General features: G+C 55.3%; 5 protein-coding genes across 5 annotated transcripts; 4 read left to right on the top strand and 1 right to left on the bottom strand.

Moving 5' to 3' along the window:
* Positions 1–313: 313 nt before the first annotated feature.
* TOM1 (E3 ubiquitin-protein ligase tom1) lies at positions 314–12,340 on the top strand (the record flags this gene model as incomplete). The annotated part of the gene is made up of 3 exons (XM_064798106.1): positions 314–7,811; positions 7,863–8,123; positions 8,175–12,340. The coding sequence occupies 3 exons, from the start codon at positions 314–316 to the stop codon at positions 12,338–12,340; spliced, it is 11,925 nt and encodes a 3,974-aa protein (XP_064664340.1).
* A 1,253-nt stretch (positions 12,341–13,593) lies between these two features.
* LTR77_000842 (uncharacterized protein) lies at positions 13,594–14,796 on the top strand (the record flags this gene model as incomplete). Its single annotated transcript, XM_064798107.1, has 2 exons — positions 13,594–13,820; positions 13,902–14,796. 2 exons carry the CDS (start codon positions 13,594–13,596, stop codon positions 14,794–14,796), a joined length of 1,122 nt encoding a protein of 373 aa, XP_064664341.1.
* Positions 14,797–16,564: 1,768 nt separating this feature from the next.
* On the top strand, positions 16,565–18,369 carry LTR77_000843 (uncharacterized protein; the record flags this gene model as incomplete). Its single annotated transcript, XM_064798108.1, has 5 exons — positions 16,565–16,695; positions 16,747–17,635; positions 17,685–17,877; positions 17,939–18,058; positions 18,122–18,369. 5 exons carry the CDS (start codon positions 16,565–16,567, stop codon positions 18,367–18,369), a joined length of 1,581 nt encoding a protein of 526 aa, XP_064664342.1.
* A 126-nt stretch (positions 18,370–18,495) lies between these two features.
* Positions 18,496–20,167, bottom strand: MSF1 (phenylalanyl-tRNA synthetase alpha subunit, mitochondrial; the record flags this gene model as incomplete). Its single annotated transcript, XM_064798109.1, has 2 exons — positions 18,496–19,806; positions 20,078–20,167. 2 exons carry the CDS (start codon positions 20,165–20,167, stop codon positions 18,496–18,498), a joined length of 1,401 nt encoding a protein of 466 aa, XP_064664343.1.
* A 552-nt stretch (positions 20,168–20,719) lies between these two features.
* On the top strand, positions 20,720–21,509 carry DIC1 (Mitochondrial dicarboxylate transporter; the record flags this gene model as incomplete). The annotated part of the gene is made up of 2 exons (XM_064798110.1): positions 20,720–20,770; positions 20,829–21,509. 2 exons carry the CDS (start codon positions 20,720–20,722, stop codon positions 21,507–21,509), a joined length of 732 nt encoding a protein of 243 aa, XP_064664344.1.

A 21,509-nucleotide genomic window follows, 5' to 3' on the forward strand; every position in this document is an offset into this window, starting at 1 on the left:
GCACCGCTCATCTCAGCGCGTTACACCTACGCAAACTCTCCACGCTCGTGCACTCATACAGCTTCTGCGAAGCCGTTATATGAGTCCGCCACGACCGCGATCCTCCACCTTAGACGGCATCACATGATCTAAGGTCCTTCGAAGACCTTCTACCAAACTCGCACCTCGGCCAACGAAGTTCTCACAGAATCATCACGGGCGACTAGTCGGCAAACGATCCTGCACATCAGAACCACCTCACCTTGACACATCTTCACCACAAGCCCCCAACTGGCAGCAGTGAGTGAGCGCAGCTTCTGCGTCAGTCGGCGCGATGGGGAGGATCAAGAAGGTGGCCTCGGAGCGGCACACGGCGACAGCATCGCCATTCATATCGGAGTTCGTCAAGGACGCTACATCAGCGCCTCTGCACGAGCTTCCAGCAAAGCTTGATGGCTTTCCACAGCAATGGCCGTATCCTAGGGGTGATATGTACCACTGGATCCCGCTTCTCGACCGTTTTGACCATGTGCTCGAGCTCTTCAACAAGGAGTATGGCCTCACGAAAGGACCGCAGCAAGAGCCTTTTCAGTGTCGGCTGTTGAAGAAGGGTGATGCGCAGGAGGACATGCCCTATCCGTCAACGGGTGCACAACAGGAAGAGCTGGACAGACTACGTTTTCCCGAAGATGGAGATCAAGAGCTGGTGGCATCCATACTGAGCTTCACGCGGGCGTTGCTGGAGTCATGTGGCAACCGTAGTCTGTATGCGAGCAGTAGTCATCTCAACGACCTGCTCAACACGACTTCGCTTAGTCTGCTCCGGCTATGTTTGAGACTCGGCCTGCGGCTGGCTCAGCGGTATCAGGTGGCTCGGTATAAGAACAACCACCCGCACGCACAAGCTGTCCTGCTCAAGAGCCACTACGACCTCAACTTCGACCGACTACAGAAGATCGCACAGCCGTTCCCAAGGCCGCCACAAGCAGCGCCTGGGACAGGGACGACGCCCGGCAAGGGCAAGGAGAAGAGCGGGCAGGGACCAACCTTCAACCCAGGTGACCTGGTCGCGATAGCCAAGGAGCCCAAAGGCACTGTAGCTAAGACTGACCTCGCCGGCATTCACATCACCTACTACGACCAGCCATCCCCCGCTTCTCGTCCCGGCACCTCGCACCAGCCCACGGAAGCTGCTCCTGTGACGCCAACACCCGCTCGCAGGCCATCAGCGCTTGGCCCTTCGCGCGATCGCCCATCGATGGGTGAGCGAAGCGACACTGGTGAAGGAGGCCCAACTCCGGCCAAATCCAAGGAGACCGAAGGAGCCTCTTCGTCGGCTCCAAAGACATTCCATGTCCCGTCCACAAAGGTCGCGAACACACCCAGTTGGGAATTGGTCAAGGAAGGGCTCCAAGACCTACCTGCTGATTCATCGTACGACCTTCTCAACCGTGTGCGGATTGCGAAAGCTTTTGCCGAGGCCAAAGAGAAGGCTCAGCTTTTGGTCGAAGTCCGACTGCTTGCGGTTTCCAATCTTGCTTACGCTTGCAATGAGTCAAAGTTTCAGGAGAGGATTGGGCAGGCCGATCACGAGGAGCCCAAGCGCTTTCATCTTGCGCAACAGCTGTGTGATCTCCTGCAACCACCGACGAGCGTGCAGGTCACACTTTCGCTTCAAACAGAGACAGCAGTGTTGCTGACCATCGAAGCGCTCTCAAGGCTTCGACACAAGGCCCATGAAGTTTCTGATTGCCTGCAGACAGCCCAAAACCACGGTGTTCTTTACTACGAGCTACGCAAAGTCATCGCGACGCTCAATGTCGAAGAGCACCAGGACAAGAACGTCGAGCTTGAGGAGACGAAGTGGCGTGAAGCGACATTCGACGTGGTTCACACCCTGCTACAGTCCAACACTCAAGCTAGACCGGCAGAGCGCATGGTCTCGGCGGGCATCATGTCGATCTTGGTTGAAGCCCTTAGTCTCCGGACATCTCGCGCTGAACGCTTTTACGATAAGGTCTTGGCGTTCTTCGACAGCTTCATCCATGGCGTACAGTCGGCGTTCCAGACCTTGGCTAATATCAAGGGCTTCGACATTATCGCCGACCTGACCAGCTTCCAAGTCACCAAATCGCTGGAGGCTGTCAAGGAAGGCAAAGGACTGCCTGCCGAGCTGAAGTCGAAGGTCGTGGATTATGAGATCCCGTTCTATCAGCAGACGACGCTCCGACAGCTCTTCAAGTTCATCGCGCACATGTTTGAGCATAATGCCGGCACGCACGATCGCTTGCTCAGGAACTTGATCGATACGCCACAAATTCTCGGTGCTCTACGCAACGTGATTGAGAATGCGCCCATTTTCGGATCGAATGTCTGGAGCGGCGCCGTCAACATCATGAGCACCTTCATCCACAATGAGCCCACCAGCTTTCAAGTTGTTGGCGAAGCTGGCCTTGTGAAGAGCTTACTGCAGACCGTGGTACCTTGGGAGCTCAAGGATGACGATGAGACCAGCGAGAGCATCGACGATATTCCCGTATCGCTTGAGTACAAGGACGGAGAGCTGCAATATCCCACGCCCATGGGCATCCTACCTGTTGGTGAGACGATGTGTGACATTCCGACTGCTTTCGGCGCGATATGCCTCAACGAAAACGGCATGAAGCAGTTCCAGCAGTCCAAGGCATTGCTCAAATTCATGGACATCTTCGTTTCGCCCCCGCACATCCGTGCACTGGAAGACGAAGGGCAGACCGCCGCAGCCATCGGTCAAGCCTTCGACGAGCTATCTCGCCATCACCCGCAGCTCAAGGAGCAGATCATGAAGACTGTTGTCATCATGGTGAGGCGAGTCGGTGAGGTCTGCCGCTACCTGTCTCAGCACAAGGGTGTCGGCGCTAAGCTATGGGAGAGGACGACCTCTGGTATCGCGGTGGCTGGTGGTCGTCAGGCTCTCGCCCCTGGCCTCGACTCCACGTCAACCGAACCAGTCAAGCCAGAGGACATTGAGGAAGAAGACAAGGACCGTGTTAGTGGTGTGCCATTCATCAGCGCCTGCTTCAAGTTCTTGGACGGCTTCTTCAACAACCAAGGCATGTGCTCGTACTTCTGCGAGCAGGGCGGTGCTGTGTACCTACTCGACCTTGCGACTTCCACCAGTAATCCCCACGACCTCGTCGCCTTCCCAGTGTTCAGCAAGATAGCGCACGTTCTCAAGGCGATGTGTGAAGCGAAGCCACATCTAGTGCTCCCAAGTCTCATCAACAGGACCCAGACCGCGATTGCGAACCTCAAGCCACTGGTCGGAGTCCAGAACCCACAGGGCGTCTTTGCCACGTACACCGACCTTTCGAAACCGCAGATCTCATCTCTGCCCAGCGAGGCACCTGGCACTACTGTCGTCAAGTCGCTAGCGGTCCTGCACATGCTGACGCACATCCTTGGACGAGCTCTGGCACCTCCCTCGCATGCGTCTGCACGTCACGGTCACGTTCCTAACCCACTCTTTGCTACACTCAACTTCACCGACGTGTACATTGAGCTGGTCGACAGCCTGTGCCAGCTACATGCTACCTGCATCTGGGAGAACCTTGCTCTGCAGAAGAGCTTCTCAGATGAGCGCAAGAAGCAGACAGACCCCAAGCCTTTTATGATGAGGCGTGTGGACGCGAACGGCGATGTTGATTATGCTGCAGAGATCCGATCTGGGAACCAGACCAACGGGACTGCTGAGAACGGATCTGGGGACAAGTCTGCCTCGGAAGATCGCGATGACAAGTTCGCGGTCAAGAACGCCAAAGCCCTGCGGTATCTCCTTAGCCAGGCTCCGATGGGCATTGAAGCGTTCTTCCACTCGCTTGGACAAGCTCTCACCCCTCGCCGGCCGAGCGACCGCAACGTCAAGGAGCACGGTGCAATTGTCGCCGAGCACATGGCTCAAGCGCTCGTATGGGAGCTTGAGTTCAAGAAGTTCGGGACGACAGACGAGCTCACCGACTGCAAATATGTCACCCAGGTGGCCACCGCGTGCAGTAGAATTCTCCTGCGAAACAGCCACAACATGGAGGGACCGTGGGGCACCAAAGAGGCTCTGCTGCTCTTGCTCAACAAATTCTACCTTGCTAGTGGATTCGAGAAGCTGAACGGCAGCCTTCAACACTTTGCGGATAAGCTGGTTGGTGACTCTGTCGACGAAGCAGTGACCTCGTCCGTTCGCGAGCTCCTCGGTACCATACTTGGTTTCTACAGCCAGGTGGTCAAGGCTAAGTGCGCCGCTGAGCCCGGTCAGGCGCAGGTCTTCAACAACTCCAATCGCGAGGAGGCGAGCTACTTTGTTCCCGGCCAGTTTGTGGTTGAGATCCGCAATGCAGTCCTTCCAGCAGTTGACCGGCTTTGGCATTCCGCAGCACTTGAGCGCTTGGGCGACCACCAAGCGAAGACTGTCATCGAAGTCCTGCGATCGGTTCTCAAGGCCGATGGTGAGGATAAGGCGGTCAAGCGTGGCGATAAAGCGAGCCGTCGTGTGCGAGGAGCGAAGGTAGAGTTCAAGCTCAAGAATGCCGACGGTGTGCGCACGCTCAAGTCCAGCGGCTACGATGTTCCACTGGCGCGTGAGGCTCTGTACCGTTGCGGTGGTAATGAAGCGCATGCGCTAGAGTACTGCAGCCTCCGGAAGCTCAGTGTCAATGCGCCGTCCTTCCCGGTCCCTGAAGGCGAGCCACCAGCAGACCAGTTGGAAGCATCTTCAGACCTCCCAAGCAGTGATCCCGCGCCTTCCGATGGACCCTCGTTGCAGCGTGGCGATTCTGTAGAAATGACAGATGCCGCAACAGAACAGCAACGATCCGCTGACGACGAGGATGAGGAGCCAGAGGATGGGGACGACATGTCAGAAGAGGGCCGCACGAGCACAGGAAGGCTTCCCAATGAAATGATTGTGTCCGACCTTCTCGCAATGGCTGGCGGCGAGCGCATGACGAGAATAGAAGGCCTGCTGAGCGGCAACGGAGGCCCATCATCGAGCAATTTGCCAGCTGCAACCACCAACGAGCCATCAAAGGATACACATCAACCATTCACGACCATCGAAGACCTCGACGAGAAGCGTACGGCGGTACGTGAGGATCTCATCGACCGATGCTTGGAAGTGCTCAGCGCTCAGTCTGGCGTCACGTTCGAGCTAGCAGACCTCATCCAGGCGGCCGTGGCGAAGAGTGGCGAAGGCGCGAACCCGCGAGCAGAGATCGGATCTACTCTCGTCTCATCGCTCATGTCCCTTCAAGGCTCTGAGGATGAGTCTGGGGCTAAGATCTCTGCTTACGCCCATCTTGTGGCCCTCATCTTACAGGATCGCGACTTCTTCGATTCGACGCTGGATGAGCTGAGAGAGTACTTTGACGCCATTGCGACGTGGGTCTACATTGACTCCGAGAAGACTTCCGAAGACGCACCATGGATTGAGGCGGTCTTGGCTATCATTGAGCGGGTTCTTGCGGAGGATGAAGAGCCAGCGGAGATCAGCTGGAAGCCTCCACCTGCTGAGGATCCACTGAAAGAGATGCCGGAGCCAGAGGTGCCGGAACCGTGGGTGTCGCACGACTCCCGGACACACTTGTTCGACCGCTTGGTTGAACTTCTGCCGAAGGTTGGCAAGAATGCTTCTTTGGCTCTGTCGGTATCCCGCGTCCTGGTCGCTCTCACGCGGCGACGCGACTTTGCGCTGCGCCTAAGCGAGAAGCCTTCGATGTCACGGCTCTTCCTCATGATCAGGCAGCTGGCTGGTTCTGTCGACGAGAAGCTGCAGGGCTGCTTCATGATCATCCTCAGGCACATGGTTGAAGATGAGGCGATGCTGCGCCAGATCATGCGCACTGAGATCAAGGCGGCGTTTGAGAATCACCGCTCGTCACGGCCCATGGATTCCACGACCTACACCAGGAATCTGTATCACCTTGTGCTGCGCGATCCGGGTCTTTTTGCCAAGGTTACCCAGGAGCTTGTGGAGGTGGCACGATATGATGGCAGCCCGCATAGAGCGCAGTCTTTGACGCTGAAGAAGGACAAGCCGGCCGAAGCAGCTCCACCGAAGCCTGAGCAGCCTGAGCAGCCAGCGGAAGGTGACAGTGGTGCGCAGAAGAGCATCGAGGAGACCAGCGCCGAAGGAGCAGCCAAGCCCACTGAAGCAAAGCCGCCTACTGTCGAAGTCACCGACGGAGTCGTGCAGTTCCTGCTTCGTGAGCTGTCGAACTACCGGGATGTTGAAGACAAGCAGTCTAATTCCACCAAGGAGAATGCTAGTGCTCCAACGAACGGCACCTCCTCTGGCGATGTCGAGATGTCCGATGCTGCACCTAGCACGACCACTCCTTCGACCGAATCCAGTAGCAAGACGGAGAAGCAGGCGTTCAAGCCAGAGGAGCACACCATCTACATCTACCGCTGCTTCATCATGCAGTGTCTGGCCGAGCTGCTTTCATCTTACAACCGCACCAAGGTGGAATTTATCAACTTCTCTCGGAAGCCGGAGACGCAGCCTGCGACTCCTTCAAAGCCTCGCGCCGGCACGCTCAACTATCTGCTCAATGCCTTGATCCCTGTAGGCACACTTGAGCACCGCGACGACATCGCCCTTCGCAAGAAGCTGTCGACATCCCACTGGGCTACCTCGGTCATCGTGTCCTTGTGTTCGAAGACGACTGAGTTCCAGACACCGCGCGAAATCACCCTCGACGACTCAAGCGATGATGAGAGCGATCTCACCTATGTCCGGAAGTTCGTTCTTGAACATGCTCTCCGAGCTTTCAAGGAAGCTACCACGTCGACTGAGCAGCTGGATGTGCGCTACTCCCGCCTGCTTGCGCTCGGCGAGCTTTTCAACAGGGTGCTCAGCTCCAAGACCGAAATCACCTCAACCACTAGAGCCGGCACGAGCGCAGTGTCGTCGCAGCAGATCGGCAAGCTGATGTATGAGCGTAACTTCATTCCCGCTCTGACCTCTGCGATCGCTGAGCTTGACCTCAACTTCCCTAACGCCAAGCGGGCAGTGAAGTACATCCTTGGGCCGCTCAAGCAGCTCACAGATCTCGGAGTGTGGCTCAGTCAGAACACTGACATCTCGTCTTCGAGCACGGGTGGCACTACCGACGAGGAAGAGATCTCTTCGGCAACTTCGCTTTCGGACGAAGACGAGGAGCGCGAGCAGACGCCTGATCTCTACCGCAACTCTACCCTGGGCATGTTTGAGTCCAGCGCGAACCGCGGCGAAGAGTCCTCGTCCGAGAGCGATGGAGATGAGGACGACCAGGATATGTATGATGGCTATGACGAAGAGATGGACTACGAAGGCGATCCGATGCAGGACGGAGACCATGGCGACGTCATCAGCGACGAAGATGAAGACATTGAAGACAACGGCGAGATGGGTCCAATCGAAGGCCTTCACGGCGACGTTGACATGGATGTAGATATTGTGGTGGAAGGCGACGAGGATGACATGGATGATGAGGATGGGAGCAGTGATGAAGACGGAGATGACGAAGATGACGAGGACGGAGATGATTTCGACGACCAGATGGACGAGATCACTGGCGACGACGAGAATGCGAGCATGCCTGACCACGACCATGGAGATCAGTGGGAGGATGATGATCTTGAGCAAGCGATGATGGCCGATGGTGGATCGCCTCATGGTGGCCCGCTTGATCAGCTCGCGCGAGTTATCGGTGGACCTCCGGATGAGGAGTATGATGAGGCAGACGATGTGGTCCGCATCGATGTCAATGACGAAGATGGGCCTGACTACTTCGAAGACGAGATGCCGCCCGACGAGGATGGTACGTTCACCCCATGTACTTCCTTTGCGGATTTTGCTAACAGCATCATAGACGATGAGGAGCCAGACTATGAGAACGAGTTGGTGTATGAGCCGGAAGTCGAAGGTTTGTGGACGAGAATGCGTGAGCTATTGAACGAGCTACAGAGGTTTGACAATCCTGCAGATGAAGACGACGAGGATGACGGGCGCTGGGGTGGATGGGACGCTCCGCCACCTCCAGGACGCATGTTCGACGGCGGCCATCACCATCACCACGGCATCAACTTCGACAGTATGTTCCGCATGGCCGCTAACGGTGAAGGCTTCAGAGGTATGTTAGTGCGAGATGGCTTCAGAGATTACGGTGCTGACATCGACCCAGTTCCGGGAATGAGGACGCATCGGACCACAACAGGCGGTCGTGCCGGCGGCGAAGACGATGGCACCAACCCGCTACTGCAACGTGAGGGTAGCGGCGGCGACCGTGATCGACCAGCAGGATTCCCACCGGGTGCAGCCCGACGCATGGGTCTTCCTCGCAACGGTGATGCTATTATTCAGGACCTTGTCAACTCAATTGGAGGTGCCGGTAACCACGCCATCAATGTTAACATTGAGCCACGGTTTGGTGGAGGCATTCCTCAGATGCCACCCATGTTCGCCATCGGTGACAGGCACGGACACGCTCTGGTCGACATTGATCCAAGCCGGCCATGGCGAGAGCAGATCGGCCTGCCTCGCTTTGCAGACTTGACGCCATCTCACAGAGCCCATGGAGCTCGCACACCAAGCTCCGATGAGGCTCAGGCTGTTGAGTTCCGCCCTGTCTTAACGGTGAGCCGCTGGCAGGAAGAGGCTAGGATGCTCTTCAGCGGCAAGCATCTCGAGAAGGCCACACGTATCATCAGCACGCTGCTTCGCCTGCTTGTGCCTGCCGCGATGGAAGCCAAGAACAAGGCGGAAGCTGAGAGGAAGGCTGCAGAGGAGAGGATGAGGGAGGATGCGAAGAAGAGAGAAGAGGCCGAGAAGGCTGCGCGTGAAGCACGTGAGGAGAAGGAGCGCCTGGAGCGGCAGGAGAAAGAAGCGAGGGAAGCAGAAGAGGCTCGCGCGCGTGAAGAGGCGGAGAGGGCTGCCGCTGAGGCTGGCCAAAGTGAAGAGAGCACGACGATGGAGGGCGTGGAATCTTCTCAAGCGGCATCGGATCCGCCCACGAGTGTGCCGTCCGAAGCGCAGCCTGCGGAGCCGGCTACCGAGCGCATCACCACTACCATCGGAGGTCGCGAGGTTGATATCACCAGTCTCGGAATCGACCCTGGCTATCTCGAAGCGCTGCCAGAAGAGATGCGGCAAGAGGTCATCATGGGCCAGTTTGCTGAGCAGCGCTCACAAGCTGCTCAATCTGGTGGGCAGCCCAATGAGATCAGCCCTGAGTTCTTGGAAGCCTTGCCACCAGAGATCCAGCGGGAGCTGCTTCGCTCGGAGGCGATGGACCGTCGCCGTCGCGAGCAGGAAGAGGCCCGCCGTCAAGCCGCCCAGGCAGGCAATGCTCCAGCCGCACAGGCGGAGGATATGGACAACAGCAACTTCATAGCGACCTTGGACCCTACCTTGAGGCAGTCGGTCCTCTTAGAAGCAGACGAAGCCACCCTGGCGACCTTGCCCGAACACCTCCAGGCCGAAGCTCGTGCACTAGGCGGTCGTCGCTTGCCTCGTGCAGACCAGCTCGGAGGAGCAGGCCGATATGGTGACGCATCCGGCCGCTTGGATCGCGCGTACCTCAATCGCGCCGAGCACTATCAGCGTGAAGCCGAGCGTCAGCGTCGTCCGGTGGTTCAGATGCTGGACAAGGCTGGCATTGCAACGCTACTGCGGCTGATGTTCGTCTCGCTGCACCACAAGGCTAAGAACAACCTCCACAGCATTCTATCGGACGTCTGCAAGAACACCCACAACCGCGCTGAGGTGATCAGCATCCTCCTCTCCATTCTGCAGGACGGTACTCTGGATGTCAATGCTGTCGAGCGCAGCTTTGCTGCGTTGTCGTTGCGAGCGAAGCAAACATCTGCACCAAAGACACCGCAGCCTCTGAAGCGGACAGTGACCGGGACTATGGCTGCACCTGGAGCTGAGCTGTCGCCACTCAACATCGTGCAGCAGTGCTTGGCCACATTGAACGCACTTTCGACCGACAATAGCAGAGTGCCTTCATTCTTCTTGACCGAGCACGAGACTGTCATCAGCCAGAAGACGAAGAGCGCGAAGAAGGGCAAAGGACACGAGAGCAGGGCAGCCAAATTCCCGCTCAATGCTTTGCTCACTCTGCTGGATCGCAAGCTCATCACGGAGAACCCTGGCGTTATGGAAACTCTTGCTTCTCTGCTTAGCCGAGTTGCTCGCCCACTGCAGCACCTTTACAAGCGGCAGGAGTCCAAGGACGAGCAGGCAAAGGAGGCAAAGGAATACGTTGAAGCGCCAACTGGTGACGTTCAAATGGGCGAGGCTGCAGGCCCGTCGACCACGGACAATGCTGGCGACAGTGCCACAGCAGAGTCATCCACCGAGGCGCAAGAGCCTAAGCCCGAAGATGCAGAGGCCAGCGACAAGAAGCCTGAAGAGAAGAAGAAGCATCGCGACCTCGTTGCGCCAGACGTTCCAGAGGAGAACATCCGCCTGGTCGTCAACATCTTCACCGCACGGGAATGCCCAAGCAAGACCATGTCAGAGACGCTGGATGTCATTCGCTATTTGTCCTACATTCCTGGTGCTCGGGAAGTCTTTGCCAGGGAGCTCGTTCGCCAGGCACAACAGCTGAGCGAAGCGGTTCTCGGAGATTTGCAGGAGCTCGCAAAGCAGATCGATGCTGCGGAGTCAGGCACAAGCATGCAGGGAGTGGCCCTGGCCAACTTCTCTTCTGCCACTTCGCAACAACAGAAGCTACTGCGTACGGTGACAGCGCTCGACCACCTCTTCGACCCTGAGCAAATGCCATCTCTGCCAGCCTCATCTCCAGCAGCGTCTCAGCCCAAGCTCCGCGAAGAGATCCTGGCCACGCTCTACGAGAGTCCGACCTTCGACAAGCTTTGGGACAATCTGAGCCAGTGTCTTACTGCAATCCGCAAGAAGGGCAACATGATCAACGTGGCTGCGATCTTGCTTCCTCTCATTGAGTCGCTGATGGTGGTCTGTCGCAACACTTCGCTGAAGGAGCCAGCGGTCGAAACTTCGTCACCACTTACTGTCAGCACGCCGCCACCTGCCGCGCACCTCGAGAGCCTCTTCTTCAAGTTCACGGAAGAGCACCGCAAGATCCTGAACGAGCTTATTCGCACGAACCCGAAGCTGATGAATGGCAAGTTTGCGGTCCTCGCCAAGAACTCCAAGGTCTTGGAGTTCGACAACAAGCGCGCCTTCTTTACCCGCAAAGTGCATACTCGGCCGACCCAGGGTAATCAGCGATTGTCGCACCCTGCTCTGCAGCTCAATGTTCGCCGAGATCAAGTATTCCTGGACTCGTTCAAGTCGCTGTACTACAAGAGTGGCGACGAGGTCAAGTATGGCAAGCTCAACATCCGCTTCCACAACGAGGAGGGCATCGACGCAGGCGGTGTTTCGCGAGAATGGTTCGCTGCCATGGCCCGCCAAATGTTCAATCCGGACTATGCGTTGTTCAACCCTGTGGCCTCCGACCGGACGACCTTCCATCCGAACCCGGTCAGCGAGGTCAATCCAGACCACTTGACCTTCTTCAAGTTCATCGGTCGGATTATCGCCAAGGCGCTTTACGAAGGGCGCGTTCTCGATTGCCATTTCAGTCGAGCGGTGTACCGCAGGATCCTTGGCAAGTCCGTGTCGCTGAAGGACATGGAAAGTCTGGATCTGGAATATTACAAGTCGCTCGTGTGGATTCTGGAGAACGACATCACCGACATCACGTTTGAGACCTTTTCTGTCGATGTGGATCGCTTTGGTGCTGTTGAGACAGTCGATCTCATTCCAAATGGCCAGAACATCCCGGTCACAGAAGAGAACAAGCAAGACTATGTCCGCCTGGTGGTCGAGCATCGCCTTGTCAAGTCGGTTGAGGACCAGCTGGAGAACTTCCTGGCTGGTTTCCACGAGATCATCCCAGCCGAGCTGATCTCCATCTTCAACGAGCAGGAGCTGGAGCTTCTCATCTCAGGTCTGCCTGAAATCGAAATCGACGACTGGAAGGCCAACACAGAATACCACAACTATCAGGCGACATCACCACAGATCCAGTGGTTCTGGCGTGCGGTACGCAGCTTCGACAAGGAAGAGAAGGCGAAGCTGCTGCAGTTCGTCACCGGCACAAGCAAAGTGCCGCTCAACGGGTTCAAGGAGCTCGAAGGCATGAACGGGTTCGCCAAGTTCAACATCCATCGTGACTACAGCAGCAAGGAGAAGCTACCGTCCAGTCACACATGCTTCAACCAGCTCGATTTGCCGGAGTATGAGAGCTACGAGCATTTGAGGCAGCAGCTTTATACTGCGATTACGGCGGGGAGCGAGTATTTCGGTTTTGCTTAAAGGGGATATGAACATAGCGCGGGAAGGTGTTTTTGGGAGCGAGCGAGCGAGCGAGCATTCGAGCATGGATTGTGTTTTACGGGATGCATGGCAATGGAAGATGGGTGGAAGGGCGTTGCTTTTGATTCGATGTGTTGATACATGAGATGAGGGCCGCCGTTTGGTATCGTTGATGGGAGTGCAGGCCCGTCTTCGATTGCTGGCGGTGAGGTTGCTTTGCTAGTAGGTAGATATGCGCAAGCATTCTAACGTATCTCGACGTTCTCATTTCACATGTCCCTTCATGTTCGCTCATATAGATGCTTCTGGATCGATTCAATCATTTCTAACCGTAGCATGAATGGCTGTAAGGAAACCACGCGAAGAGCTCAGATATGGACGTTGACTCTTGCCTTCTATGTAGTTTGACCTCACCTCTACACGCAGATGCATCTCACACACAAGAACTTTGAGATACACATTAACGCATTACTAGGTACAACCAGTTCCAGATGCCGGACGACGGGATACTATCTCTGTAGGTGACTGACAGTCAAAGCACCCAGTCTTCTCAACGATCGCGACAATCTATTACCAGCAGAAGATGATTCACAGACGAAGTGCACTCGTTGTATAGGAGAACAGCCCTTCTCGCCATCTGCCGCCCGTCTATCATATCTGCGTACACTGGGCTGCTTTCACCATCCTAGTCTTGCCTACTGTATTTCTCTGAGCCTGAATACTCTGTGAAACGCTTCCAAGGGCTCGACTGACGCATCTGCCACTCCCAAGAGACTCAATAGGTCGCCGTACAGATGCCACGACCTCGTCCTCCTCCGAATGAGGCCATCCTTGGGGGTTGCGCGACGGAGGAGCATCCTGAGCGACTAGACTGCAATACCAAGGACGTTTCCAAGACGGGACTCAAGGCGGCCAGTACGCACAACAGCACGCTGTGCGGAGTATGACCTCTCCAAATGAGTCTGCCAGCGCTCCTCGGGCGTAGATCCAAATATGGTGGTATTCGTACGTACTGCCCAGCCTGCGCAGTCGGAAGATGAGGCACGATACACTTTTCGCCAACCCAGGGCAGCTCGTCCGACAGCCAGAAAGGGCAAAGACGTCGGACTTCATCTCCGCTTGCCGGCTTCGCGCTTGGGGTCTGCTCCCACGCGCACCCGCCAACACCACCGCCAGGAGCCTGCGGAGGGCATGGCAGCGCAGGTGTGTCACAGACGTCTCGGCGCCTGGTCACCGCAGAGGGTGCATCAGCAATGGACGAGTCTTTACGGCTGCTGACCTGCGTATTGATTGGATCGCCAAGGGTCGGCCAAGACGAAAGAACCGGGCCAAGGACAAGGGCGGAGGAGGACCGAGAGGACCAAGAGCATGGCGACGACGAGGCACGTCTACTTATGTTCGTCGCCGCCCCTCTCCGCTCCGGCGGGTACCTGGCTGGTTTGATGCACCTCCCCATGACCTTGTGCCGCCGCAGCGAAGTGTGAGAAGGATACTCCATTCACATCATCATGAGCGCGCCTAACTTGGCACCAAGAGGGACAAGCAAACACAGCTCTTGCAGTGAAAACCCCTTCGCCAGTCCGTTTATATCGACACACACTCTGCCGGCGCCTCCGCCATGTGCTCAAAGGTCGCACGATTACCGCATGCCGCAAGCGGCTGTTGTGATTGGGAATCTGGACAAGGCGAGCTACGATTCATCGACCTACACTTCACAATACTACCCGGCGGATCCTGAGTGCAAGAGTGGTTCGATGTCGTCGACGATGGCGAGTTCCATCATGACGCCATCGTCAGTCAACATGGAGAAGGGGGCGGTGCCAGAAGAGGAGGGTCCTAGACAGTCAAGTCGGGAGTCCAGAAGAAGTGGAGGGAATCGAGATCCTGAGAAGGGGACGCGGCATAGCAGTCGGCATGGCTCGCATCAGTCGAATCGAGTTGATAAGACGATTGCGATGGAGGAGGAGGATGAGGAGGTTGATGAAGGGAGGGCGATGCAGGAGCAGCATGCGGTCAAGATATTGCTGTTCCTCTCAGGGCCGGCAGTCATTCTCTCCGCCATCAATACAGTGTGGGCAGTGATAGCGCTCGTCATCACAGCCCTCTCACAATCGATTCGAATATGCGCGCGACGGCCTTCATTTGGACAGCAACTGGCTGGGCTGCTGGGACCGACACTCAACCTCCAACTGCGCAGCATCTACACGCCCTTGCCTCCTCACGCCAACGAAGACGGCTCATACCATGATGCAACGCTGTTCATGGTTCATATATTGTCGCCCTTTATGAGCTTCGTTATTATGTTCGCCGCGTGGGTGCTGGGGTTCTACTGGCTGGCGTCGGGGATGGTGGGTGATCCCGCCGGGCAGGATAAGCGGGATGACGGGAAGGAGACGGTATTGGGATTGCGGAATTTCTGGGAGGGGTGGTTGATGAGGTCAGTGAAGGAGGAGTGATTTGATTGCAATTGACATTAGCAAGGCGCTGGTGGTGTTTTGATAATCTTGTGGGTGTGTTTATAGTATAGTGATACCCCCGGAGAGGAATAAGAAGAGGATACATCATGCTTGAATGTCTCGAAATTGTTCGTTGTAGTGATTTGGTGGTGAGAGTGAAGTGGTGTAGTGAAGTGCTTCCCGATCTGGGAGAAGAGTGTCCTCGTCGAAAACGGCAAGATCGGCTCCCATGTGAAGATGCTCGAACGTCGATGGGCGACAGACCTACAAGTCCATAAGTCTGAACAAAAGCCATTCAAACGATCAATAGGCCTTGTATTGTTCCGTGCTGGATTGCTAGTTGCTGTAGTGTGCTGCCGTCGAGTCCTCCGTCGTTGGGTCGTTCAAGTATACTTTGTTCCATACACAACACGAAGTAGATAGAAAACCGTTCGGCAGGCACTATGAGCCTTAGTGTAAAAGGTCTGCAGGGCGATAGTGCTGTAGTCGATGTGTGTAGCCGAGCGGAGGACGAATGGTCGCGTCCGAAAGCGGAAGTAGTGACTTTCATGTGACAATGCTAGATTCGAGAATGGCGTTATAGAACCTTTGAGATGGAGTACAGCCATGTCCGCTGGGTTCAATGCGTTCCTCTCTGTCGCAGTGGGTTGCCTGATGCGTTGAGGTGCCGCTGTAGGGCTCCCTCGGACCCAAAAAATAGTTTTCATATACAATTTGTAATATTCTCGCTTCCATCAATAGCACAGAGCTTCGATGGCTTCCTCATTGGTCTAGTGGCTGCAAGTAGCACTCCCTAATCAATAGAGAGCCCTGCTAACTCATGAGAAGATGATTTCCGCTGTACGGTTAATCGTTCAATGGACATTCTGGATCATCATATTGACTCGCAACCAGTGTCATGCCTATCACATGCTTGCGCGGGAGACCAGGGTTCGATTCCCTGATGGGGAGATCTCCCAGATGTCACAGGCATCTGCAACAACATCTTTTTGCCGTGGTCTTACCCCCTGGGTCGAACAAAAACCGTCCAACGAGGATAACGATTTTTGCCTTTGTCAGAGTGTATTCCAGCCGGCGAGGACTCCAATGTAGATGCAGTAGAATGCAAAGAGGCCTCCTTGCAACGGCAGAGACAGCCAGAGGATCTTGCGGGGCCAGAGGGCCCGTAAAAATTTGCTGACCATCCGGATCCGTAAAGCCCACCCCCACGAGCCCCAGAGCTCTTTGCTGGCTCCGTTGGAAGGGCACAGATTACCAAAGCACACTTTACCAGAGACGAGCTTCCTCCGAGTACCCTCAGATCCTAAGGTATCCAGAGGTGGGTGGGGGCCACGATCCAAGAACATTAGCTGCAGTCCGGTCCGAACTAGGAAGTAGCACCGCTCTAGTTTTTCTTTCAAGTCCTTCAAGCCCAGCGTTTGTTTTTCTTGTTTCCCAATGATCCAATTATCCAGATGAACACCACAGGCCAGTATACCAGTCGTTCCGTGCAACATTGTGCGTATTCATCCGTTTGTCGACGAGCTGAGGTCTGGTGAACGACGTCTGTTCTTGGGGTAGCGCATGTCCGTGCGCCCGGCTCGCATCACCACTCCAACACCTTCCTCTTTAACCACATCTTCGACAATACACCGCTATACCCCTCATACACTGTAGCATAGGCATTCCGGCAGATCTCATGCCGATATCGCAGAGTTGCCAGCCAACGGTAGGTCATTCTACGGGTTCTACATTGTCGTCTCTTCTGTACAGCAAAACATCAAGCACAATGCGGTTCTCATCTCTCGGCCTTCTAGCTGCTTTTTCTGCGCTCGTTGCTTGTCAGAATGCCTCCTCGAACTACATCGTAGACTTGGGATATGCTAAGTATAGAGGCTCGTTGAACGATACATACACGAAGTATGCCCCGGGACACTACTTGCTCTCAAAACAGACTAAAAGTTGATGCAGCATCGTCAACTACTACGGCATCCGCTATGCCGCCCCTCCCGTCGGCGACCTCAGATGGCAACCGCCAATGGACATCGAAAGCCACAGCAATCTCACTCCCACCCGCGTCCAGGACGCCACAACCCGCGGCCCAACCTGCGTCCAAGGCATCCCATACTGGAGACAGACCACCACCCCCAGTGGAAGCGAGGACTGCTTACTTCTAGACGTCCTCGTCCCAAAGAAGCCAGCCAGCGATTATGTCCCTGTTCTTGTCCAGATCCACGGCGGAGGCTACGACCAAGGCAACAGCCAAAGCAACCCTGGCTACATGATGGTCAATCAATCGAACGACAACCTCATCTACGTCTCCATCCAGTATCGTTTGGCTGTCTTCGGCTTCATGAGCAGCGCTGAGGTGAGAGAGAACGGAGCTGCCAATGCTGGATTGCTAGATCAACGAGCAGCACTCGGCTGGGTTCAACGCAACATCCGAGCATTCGGTGGCGATCCATCGAAAGTGACCATCATCGGCGGCTCAGCTGGTGGCGGGAGTGTGATGGATCAGCTTATCCTCTATGGAGGCGTTCCAAATCCACCCTTCAGAGCCGCCATCGCCGAATACCCGTGGTGGCAGAGCTACAAGAATAATACGATCCTTGAAGCTCAGTATCGCCAGATGCTGTCTGCGACGAAATGTGACAACTTGGCATGCCTCCGTAGTCAATCTACGCAAAGCTTGATCGATGCTATGCAGACGTCGCTCGTCAGCACCGGATGGGAGAGTTACTATGGATGGGGGGACTTTTACTATGGACCTGCCATCGATGGAGAGGTGATTCGTGATCTTCCATCGAACGAGTTCAAGAGAGGACACTTCTCGAAGGTGCCGCTTATTGTTAACAGAGACGTACGTCTTTCCTCTATGAATCATCAGTCAAAATACTGATTGTGTGCAGGCTTACGAGGGCTACAACTACAGCCCAATGAACATAAGCACGCAGTCCAACTTGACGAGGGAGCTCAACACGATATTCCCGTACGCAAAGCCATCTTTCTTCAAGCGCCTGTACCAGCTGTATCCTGCCAACGAGTTTAACGGCACCTTCTGGCGCCGGGCGCAGATCTACGGTGACTACATCATTGATTGTCGTGAGTGCATACCAATACCGGATGACGAGCTTGGGGAAGGTCAAGGCTGACTTCTGCCTAGCAACATACTACATGGCTACGGCAATGTCAGACTGGGGCATGCCGACCTGGAAGTTCCTCTTCAACGCCGGCTCGCAGCTTCACGGGGCTGATGGTCCTTTCTTGTGGGGTCCACCAGAGTGTGAGTATACCCAAAATCATTCCAGACTACAAGGAACTACTCAGCTGACGCATGCGACAACAGCCATCAACAACTTCACCATCTCCAACATCCTCAAAGACTGGTATCTCGGTTTCGTGCAAAATCTAGATCCGAACAGCGTCTCGAACTCTGGCACACAGAAGCCTTTCTGGCCGCAGTATCAGTCCGAGGGTACCATGGACTTCCCGATCATGGATATCAACTACACGATGATGGGCGTGACGCCGGACTTTGATGCGAATGCAAGATGTGACTTCTTTCATGGGCAGAGCTATGTCGTTAGGAACTGAGGCAGGCGATGACTGCAAGGCATTCTGTACGAAGCGTATGATTGATGAATGCATTGAGCATAGTGTACACCTGTTATACTTGTACAGCAATCTATATCTACACAAGCTGCGACAATCAACAGCAATTTATCGCAACTCCACCCCAAAGCGAGATACGAGCTCCTTCCTGATCTCCTCGTGCAACGCGTTCGCCTCCTCGTTCGTCAACGTCTTCTCCAGGCTTCGGTATGTCACCCTATAGCACAAGCTCTGCCGTCCAGTCTTTGGATGAGTGAAGTTGTCGATGCACGTCACGTCTTCCACGCTGTCGCCCGCAGTACCGCGCACAACCTCCATCAGGTCATTCTCGTGGAAAGCTGGACTCTCGCTCAGCGTCGGCTCGGTCTCTTTGCCTCCCGCTGGTGATGGTGTTGACGAGCTCGCGGCTGGCGTCTCCGCCACGACAGGACCTGACTTCGGCAGCCAGAAAGCGACATCTCGTGGCGCAGCAGGATATTTGCTGAACGGTTGGAATCGCTGGATAGGCTTCTTCTCATCAAACTGATTCAGGAAGCGAGAGTCTTTGCTCCAGAACAACCGAATGTCCGGGATCCCAAACAACAGCATCGCCAACCTCTCTAACCCCAACCCAAACGCCCAGCCTACCCGCGTTGGCACGCCTGCACGGATCAGAAGTGGTTGATCGATTACTCCAGACCCCAGTACCTCCAGCCAGTCTCCTCGCCACCACACTTCCAGTTCCCAGGAAGGTGAAGTATGTGGGAAGAAAGCTTCCACCCACCGCAACTTCAGCGGATCTTTATCTTCCGGCGCGGCTTCCTGCCCAGACGCTTTGAGCGCTTTGTCAGCTTCGGTGAAGATGGTGACGGCCATTTTCTCGAGATTGCGTTTGAGATGCGCTCCGATGAGTTCAGCTTCAATGGCGGAGTGGTACTTTTCTTGCAGTGGGTTCGAACTCTGGAACGGCGGGTTCGGATCTTCGACTTCGACGTTGGGAGGGTTGAAGTTGTTCAGGTCTGTTTGGAGTTGATGGAGGAAGTCGTCTTGAGAGTTGAATTTGCTTTTGTCCCAGGTTAATGCGCCCTCCATTTGGTGGAAGATGGGGTAGTGCGTGCGGTCTACTGCATCCCGTCGGTAGACGTCTGCGGCGATTGTGTAGCCATCACTGGTGTTGGCACGGAATACGTCGACTTCGTGGGCGGAAGTGTGGGTTCGTAAGAGTGTGTCCTTGTTGATGTAGTAGGTGTCGCTCCTGTTTCGTCCAGGGTGGTCTGGAGCAAAGCCTAATGAGTCGAAGTTCTGATTCACAGTGACCACGCCGGGTAGCTCGTTGTGGTTTTGGAAGCCAGGGAAGCACGACTCGATCAGCTTCCTGGTGATGGAGAGCGGGTGATTGGGTTGCGCGTGGAGTCGTCGGTCATACTGGGCGATGATTGACTGTGGAGCATTGGTCCAGGAGTCAGACGGGTATGTATTGCCTCCAATGCTTAGGGAATAATGCGAGGGTCCTAGACTAAGTCAGTGGCTAATGATGGCCAGGATATGCTTATGAATAGTGGAAAGGGGGACAATGTGCAGACAGTTGTTCTCGAGGGTATACTGCAAATCCGCATTGTGTTGCGGGGAGCATACTTCAAGACTGAACGTATTACATATGCATCGCTCTTCTATCGAGTCAAAGGAATTAATATGAGGTGTTGTCGCTTACCCGAAGAGTACTGTCGAGAAGCGGCTTGCTGCCGCAGAAGCGCCCGAACGCTCGTAGGTAAAGCAAGAAGGTGCGATCGTGAGCATGCATTATGGTATATCATCTTCGATGCTTCACAGCTCCCAAACGGCGACGCCTTTGATTGACATGTGACCAGGACGAGATGAGGTTGATATCGAGGTTGGTTCACTTCTGCACGCGTCAAGCTTTCACACGTGCTCAGCCCTATCGCATCAAATTGCCGAAGCACCCGGGAGAGCTCATCTTTTTCCCATCGACACTCTCTTCTCCAACTCACCCTATCCACTCCTTCGACCACATACAAAAAGCCATTGCACTTCAGACAGCTCGACTGTCGAAGCAATGCCGAGCGGGCCATGTCCAAGCCTTCAACCCTGGGCGAGAAAGCCCATATCCACTACCCACTATGGTTCGGGGGCAGCGCCAGTTGCTTCGCGGCATGCGTGACACATCCTCTTGATCTATGTGAGTGTTGGCCGCAGGATGAGCTTAGGTGCGGGAGCTGACAGTGTACAGTGAAGGTACTGCGACCACAATCCTGCCAAAGACATCAACGCTCAACTTCTCCAGGTCAGACTACAGACACAACCACACGATGCCTCCCGGCGGGGTCTCACGCAGATGATTGGGCATATCTTCAAATCTGATGGCTTCATGGGCTTCTATCGAGGGGTATGTGGGAGTTACTGCTCAGGTGCTGGACACGACTAACACCGATGGCTTGCCGTAGCTCTCCGCCTCCCTCCTCCGCCAGATCACCTACAGCACGACGCGCTTCGGCGTGTACGAGGAGCTAAAAGAGGTGTTTAGACATGGCACCGCTCAGCCCTCCTTCCCGGCACTCATAGCCATGTCCTCGACCTCTGGCTTTCTGGGAGGAATCGTGGGCAACCCGGCAGACATTCTAAACGTCCGCATGCAGAACGATGCAGCGCTACCCGCTGCAGAGCGCCGCAACTACAAGCACGCGATCGATGGTCTCTTTCGAATGGTCAGGGAAGAAGGATTTGGCAGCCTGTTCCGTGGAGTTTGGCCGAACAGCACCCGTGCTGTGCTCATGACCGCCTCTCAACTGGCCTCCTACGACGTTTTCAAGAAGGAGTTGCTCGAACGGGCGAAGATGAAGGACAACCTCGCCACGCACTTTACGGCCTCGTTCATGGCAGGCTTCGTAGCCACCACGATCTGCAGTCCGGTGGATGTGATCAAAACGAGAGTTATGAGCGCGAAGACTCAGGAGGGTATACTGCCCCTGGTGAAGAGAATCACAGCTCAAGAAGGCTGGATGTGGATGTTCAAGGGCTGGGTGCCTAGCTTTTCGAGATTAGGACCACACACAATTGCGACGTTCATGTTCTTGGAACAGCATAAAAAGGTCTATCGGAGAGTGCATGGGTATGACGAGGTATAA

Source organism: Saxophila tyrrhenica (genome assembly GCF_035928015.1).
Source record: "Saxophila tyrrhenica strain CCFEE 5935 chromosome Unknown scaffold_1, whole genome shotgun sequence".
Classification (NCBI taxonomy): domain Eukaryota; kingdom Fungi; phylum Ascomycota; class Dothideomycetes; order Mycosphaerellales; family Extremaceae; genus Saxophila; species Saxophila tyrrhenica.